This window comes from Camellia sinensis, chromosome 6, assembly GCF_055761805.1.
Source record: "Camellia sinensis isolate YWXY chromosome 6, ASM5576180v1, whole genome shotgun sequence".
Taxonomy (NCBI): Eukaryota; Viridiplantae; Streptophyta; class Magnoliopsida; order Ericales; family Theaceae; genus Camellia; species Camellia sinensis.
In genome coordinates this window covers 172,447,979-172,454,559 of record NC_138966.1, presented here as the reverse complement: position 1 = coordinate 172,454,559, position 6,581 = coordinate 172,447,979, and the positions used below count along the sequence as shown (strand labels likewise).

General features: G+C 49.0%; 1 protein-coding gene across 1 annotated transcript; it reads right to left on the bottom strand.

The window, feature by feature from the left end:
* Window positions 1-4,730: 4,730 nt before the first annotated feature.
* Window positions 4,731-5,558, bottom strand: LOC145792467 (uncharacterized). The gene is made up of 2 exons (XM_082873154.1): window positions 5,466-5,558; window positions 4,731-5,171 (listed from the first exon to the last, which is right to left on the bottom strand). The coding sequence occupies exons 1-2, from the start codon at window positions 5,529-5,531 to the stop codon at window positions 4,887-4,889; spliced, it is 351 nt and encodes a 116-aa protein (XP_082729280.1). The 5' UTR covers window positions 5,532-5,558; the 3' UTR covers window positions 4,731-4,886.
* Window positions 5,559-6,581: the final 1,023 nt, after the last annotated feature.

Sequence of the window (6,581 nt, the reverse complement as noted above, 5' to 3'; positions counted from 1 at the left end):
TGGCGACTCTGTATCTGGCAAAGCAGTCCATGTTTGGCACTACTTTTTCAAAAATCTGTTTCTCAAAACGATTTGCCAGATTTGGACTCTTTGGTTCAGATTAAGAACCGTGACACAAGTCGAGTCCGAACTGTAGCACGAGGTCCCCCCCCGCGGCGCTGTTACAGTTTCTGGCGACTCCGCTGGGGAAGCTTAGAGAGCTTGACTCGAACTCGTGATATCCTGTTTTGATCTCATTTATGTGTTTCTTTGCATTGCATGTGCATTGGTGCGCCTAGGAACACAGTGTTTGCCATCTACCATTCCTGAACGGTTTGCCGGAGGCTTGTCTTGTCAAGGCATGTCCATAAGGCTGACCGGCTATGGGCTCTGACAGTATGGGAACACAAACCCCGATTTTTACCGGGGCACCCTTTTCGACCATTCGACCTAGTGCATATTCGGATCCATAGTGACCATTCCAAACTAGGACAGGTTGCTTACCCGATTATAGGTTGTTTGAAACCGCTGTGTGCGTAGTGAAACCCTAGCTCCTGACAAAATAGGACAGGGAAACCCTACCCCAACATAGGGGTGTTTTGGCTCTCTTTATTTGCTATGTGCTTTTAGAGTGTATCTCTACAGGAATGCATATACCAGTTTGCACATTTGAGTATCAGGCCCGAGGGCACCAGAATCAGTATTGTTGGGGATCAGTAATTGAGAATCAGTTATCCGCGGGTATCAGATTCAGTATTTTGGGAACAGAAATTTGGGAATAGTGATCAGCAGTAGGGTACAGTTGTCTGGCTACACCCGTGTTTGATCAGTTTGGGCTGAAATGCTGTATGTTTTTCCTTTCAAGGTTCAGAGAGTTGCAGAGTTGATACAGAATAACCAGTGTCTCCCCCTTGCTGAGGCAAGATTTATGGCGACACAAAGTTCAGAAGAAATTGTGGTTATGACAGCCGCACCGGAGCAGGGAACCACTCCGCAGAATGAGGCCAGCATCAGTATGTCATACCCGCCCAGGATGCCCGTTGTGCACCCGGTCTGTACTCCCCAGTTATACCAGGCTCGTTGCCCACCACCTTCGAATTGATGGGGATGATAGGCGATCTCCAAAGGTCTGTGGCAGACCTCGCCTATGGAATGTCGGCTTCACCGCCAGCGGCACCGTATGCCGGGAATTTTGTACCACAGGAGCCCCCGCTACTGGGGCGGATTGTGATAGAGCTCAGCCAGCCAGAGGTGACTTCCGGCTATAGCCACGACATGCCAGCACCAACCCAGGCCCTCGATCAGGCTGAGGCCAGGGGAAAGGACAAGGCAAAGGTAGACGCCGACCCTATTGAGCAACTGCTGTGGGCAGTCGAGGCTTTGAAGGCCAGAGGGATGAACAAGCAACAAACATCTGCAATAGTGACCAAAGCTGTAGATGATGCTTTCCCCGCTCCAACCAAGGGCAGTTCAAGCCAGAAAGAAAACTGGGATGGGCCCTGTCATGCCCAGACAATTCCAGTAGCTCCCACCCCTACACCGGGAAAGGTTCAAAAAGCCAAGGCAGCGCCAGCTGATCCTTTCGCCAGCGCATCTGGCAAGAATCCTCAAACTGCAAAGTACCTGCCCCGAGGGCGCAGGGTCTTTCATGACCTCCACATGCCTTTGTCTAGGGCATTGCTAATATTGGCGAAGAATGGGCATCTTAAGCCTTTGGAGCCCCGACCACTCCCGAAGAATCTCCCCACCACTCATGATGCTACCTTGTACTGCGCGTACCATCAACAGTCCGGTCACAGTACCGATGGATGTTCCCGCCTTCGTCATGAAGTGCAGGATTTGATTGATAACAAGGTTATCCTACCACCTACCTCAGGCAAGCCCGTCACCACTCAGTTGTTGGATTTCGAGGGCTCAGATACTGCGAGTATGTAAAGTGAACCGCCTGCGGGCAACATTTGGTACATTTTTGATGAAGCGTCTGGCACGCATTTTTGAGCATCGGTGAAACCGAGTTTTGTAAATCTTGGCTTGGATGTCGAGTCAGTCTTTTGTTTTGAGTCTGTCTCTTTGTCTTGAGCCAGTCTTTTTTGCTTAAGGGTCTGTCGGGTTGTATCGAGTCAGTCCCCGTTGTATATAATACCTGGTGATTCTGGGGTTGTTGCCTCGAACACCATTTTGTTTTATAATTATTATCTGTTTTTGTTTTGAGTCTGTTTCTGCCGAGGGGCCAGTTGCATCAACAAAGCCGATCAAAACAGCTGTTGCTATCTCAACTTCATGCTTGCTTTCAGCATAAGTGCCAGAGAATTTGAATGGGCTGACAGTACATCTCGCCTGTTCTCCTGTGTGCCAAACTCATTGCGTTAACCTAAGTTTTTCAAAAAAAAACAAACTTTTGAACACTGCGGTGATGAAAACGAAGAGGAAGGAATTCCTCGGGTTTTGTAAAATTTTGATCATTTTGAGAGAAAGAGAGGCGTGCTAAGCCTTTTTATGAATAAAGCCATGCTTGTCGGCGTGAGTACTGAGAAGGATCCTGGCCTGATCCAGATTGGTTCCGCACTATCTTCGGCACGAGCGATTCGTCGCCTTCTTAAAAACTTTCAAAAGCAAATGTTTTACGCGGCCCTGCGAAGACCTGTGTGGAATCGCTCTTGAGGTCGCGCAGCCTAGGATCGCTCTCAGCCTCAAGATCCAACCTGTTTGTTTTCCGACCTTGAACCCGTTCAGAATGTTCAGAAAGTTCAACAGACAAACGCCATGAAAGGCCCGTGTGGCCAGTTTTGAGGTAGCCTTCGATCAAGAAGCATCAAAGCCAAATCAGAAGGGGTAGATCTCGCCGGAAGAAGCTCGTGGAGCAACCTTGATGGATTCTCCGCAAATCAGTGCAACAGCCGTTCTCCTAGACACAGAGAGGCTCCAATTTCAAAAACCATTTGGCATGGACTTGCTACACTTTTACCCTCTGAGAGGCTCGCTGGGCCGAAAATCCGGAAGGGCGGCCCAGGCAAAAGTTAGAGCAAGAGAAAGATACAAAAAAGAGAAAAATACAAAAAGAAAGATTGAAAAAGAAAAAAAGAAAAAAAAGCAAGAAAAAAAAAGAAAAAAGAAATAGAAAATGAAAAGAAGCTCGCAAGGTCGAAAACCTGCATTGGGCGCCTTGGCAAAAGTGAGAGCCTAAAAAAAAAAAAAGTGAAGGTTAAAATACCCGAGTGGACCTTAACCGGAACTACGTAAGGCTTGATTCCCATGTTTGGGATACGTAGGCAACTTCATCATGAAGTCCAGCCCCCAACGCTTTCATAAGCGTCTCAGTCCATGCAATGGTTTCGATTTCATCCCCAAAGTCCAGTGGCCAACACCCTTCAAGGTGACTGTGTCCATATATGTGTTGTGCTCGTCTTCGTCATCGCTGTGTCCAAGAACTCGACTACCGCCAATGAAGACTGTCTGCGGATTGCTGCGGCACTATCCCAAACAAGGGGCAACTTTTCGTTGCCGCGAGCCGCCGTGAGCCGCCATTCAAACTAGGGGCAACTTTCCGTTGCCTCCCACCCCCTTTAAACCAGGGGCAATTTTCCATTGCCTCCGATCCGAGGTTGCGCATCTCGAAGGGTAAGTTCTATGCTTGTTAAGCATCAGTTGTTTGAAAAATAGTTTTTGAAAATTTTTACTGAGGTTGACTATTTTCTCGAAAACTATTCCATTTTCCAAAATCGGACCATTGTCTTGGACCCAAAAGGAAAACTTTCAGTGCTTGCTGCCTGACTTGCATGCTTTTCAAATCAAAAATTGAACAAGTACGTTAATCCGACTCTCATTTTGATCAAAACTGTTTTAGTAGAAAGCAAAAACAAAGAATGGTTAAAATGATGAACTAGGGGCACAGTTGAGCCAGGCGTTCTGTCTTTCCCCCGTCACCGACGTACTTGCCAGAAGAAATAGCGGTGAGCTAACGGCATCAGGCGTGAACCCGCAACTTCCTGTTCATCCATTAATCACCCCGGGGAGGGATGGAAAATGAGAGATTGAAGAATAGAGAGGTGTAAGTTGAGAGAAAAGTGAGGAAAAGGGTTTTGAGAGAAAATCCGAGCTTGAGAGTCGAGTGATGTGAGGATCACAAATCAGAAAGGGTGGGAAAACAATACCCAGATTGAACTGGCTCCTCGTGGTCCGAGGTCTCCCATCTTCGTTTACGCGTCTGTGTGTCGTGTCTCTTTCATTTGGCGGTCTCGTCTTTTGTTTTGAGTCTCTCCCGAGCGTGTCTCGTTGTGTTTAGGTTGTGTACCTCTTTGTTTGAGTCCTCCTCGCTGTGTTCAGTGTTGGGCTCGATATCCCAGTTTGAAAAACCCTCATTCGATTTCAAAAAAATCGCTTATGCTTAGAATGCTGTGCCATTCTCTACATTTGAACGCATTTCGACTCCAACCGGTTCCATCTTTGAGGTTCGTCCTGTCAGATTGAGCTGCTTGTTTGAGAATTTGCCGTGTGCAGAATGAATCGAATGCTGTGTTATGGGCTGTGTGTAGATTAATCCCCAACAGAGTAAGGGCTGTGTGTTCAAGAATCAGGCAGTGGGTTGCTTGGGTTATTTTGCTGTTGGCTGTTTAGTTATCTGATTATTACAGTGCAAGTGTTCAATTTTCAGACAGCCAATCAGTTCCATTTACATTGAGGTGTAACATGATGAGATGCGATGCAATGCATGAAATGTGTAAATGTAAACACTTTTTCAGATAAAAAGTCTGTTTCATTTACTTAGCTTTTCAAATGTACAAGTTTTGGAAACAAAAATCTGCCTGCGGCAGTACAAGGTAATCTATCTACCAACAAAAAGAAAAGTACAAAGAAAGAAAGAAAAGATAGCAAAAATCTGCATCTATGTCCAGCGACTCCAAGGGCTGTCAGTCCGTCCTGGTCCTCTTCCTGGACGAAGGTCCAGGAGCATCATCAGCATCGTCGTCAGAGCCCGAGCTAGAACCGTCTCCGGTCTCCTCCTCCGATGACTCTGCCTCCGCCTCTGACTCCTCGTCATCATCATCGTCCGGGACTGGAGCTCGCGAGCTACTCCCGACGTGAGTACGCCCTCCCCTGGTACGGGGAAATATCCTGCCCTCCTCATCTCTCCTCCGAGCAGGGACAGAAGGTCTAGCTGGAGCACCTCCTGCCATGGGAATCTGGAAAGGAGGCTGAAAAGTTCACAAAAAGGGAAATGCATCAGTACACTGTGAACAGTTTAAAGGTGCAGAATGCAGTGTATGAGTACAGTGTAAGAGTGCCGTGAGCAGTTTAGCAATGCAGAATGCAGTGTGTGAATACAGTGTAAGAATGCCGTGAGCAGTTTATCAGTACAGGGTACGGTGCAGAATGCAGTGTATGCAGTGCTCAGATACTGTGAGATCAGTGTATCAGGTGTTGTGCCGTGCATCAGATTATGTAAAGCAGTGTATGAATGGTTTGAGGCCAGTGTCAGAAGGACATACCGGTATGCTGTAGACGGCTAGAAGGTCAAATGTCCGCTGGAGCATCCCCATCATCGAGGCATTCATCGCCAACGACTGACGGGTGTACTCAGAAGAAGCCTGCAAAAGAATCAGATGCATTAGTATTCTGTGGAATATGAAATAAACTGAGATGAATGATTGTACAAAAATGCAGTAGAACATACCGGAGGTAGGTCGGGGACATCAATGAACTCGTGACCAGCCGGTGGAGGGGCGAAGGGGATCTGATAGGTCGACCCACCCTGCCCCTGGAAAGTCAGTACAGCAGGCAGGGCAGGCCAGCCAGCTCCTCGTCCTCCCCGCCCTCCGCCCCTGCCACGGACCCGGGCCCTCCTCGAGGATCCAGCCCCTGCTCCTGCTCCGGCCCCAGCCGCCGATGCTACAGGCCTGGCCCCCCTCTGCTCGACGACCGCTCAGGGGGCGCATCAGGTACGTCCGCACGTACTCCTGATAGTCTCCAGTGCCTCGGAAGCCGGCCTCCTCCCAGCCGATGGAGTAATCATCCAGCTGCTCAGGGGTCAGCCCCTCGGTCTCCCTCATCTCTGCAGGAGGGTGAGCCGGGACTATCTGCTCAGGTAACCCGCGGGTCTGGCGTAGAAAACGCTCCCCCAGGTACCAAGCCCGACAGACCGGGCCCTCAAGCAAAATCCAGAAACGCGAGGTCTCCTCAGCACCAGGGAACCGACCCCGCATCGCCGACGGCAGCGAAGCCCATGGCCGCCATGTGATCAGAAAGTAACAGACAGTTTGTTATCTACTGTTATTGAAATATGCAGTGGGAAAGCGAAGCTAAACGAACTGAAAGTAAAGCATACCTCTGTGGGGGTGATGGTGTCGAAGTATCGGCGGAAGAAGCCGAACGTCTCCTGTGGTCGCCGGGTGCATCTCCCGTCAAAACGACTCGAGAACGGGACAGCCGGAGGAGGCTCCGCAACCGGCACAGGTGCAAGCCTAGGGAAGTAGGCGTAAACCCACAGCTGCAAAACAGATGTCAGTATGACCATCAGATAAAGCAGGATATACAGAATAAAACAGAAATGGCAGAGCCGTGTTTTGTGCAGTGTATTGTGTGCAGTGCACAGTGTGAGCAGTGCA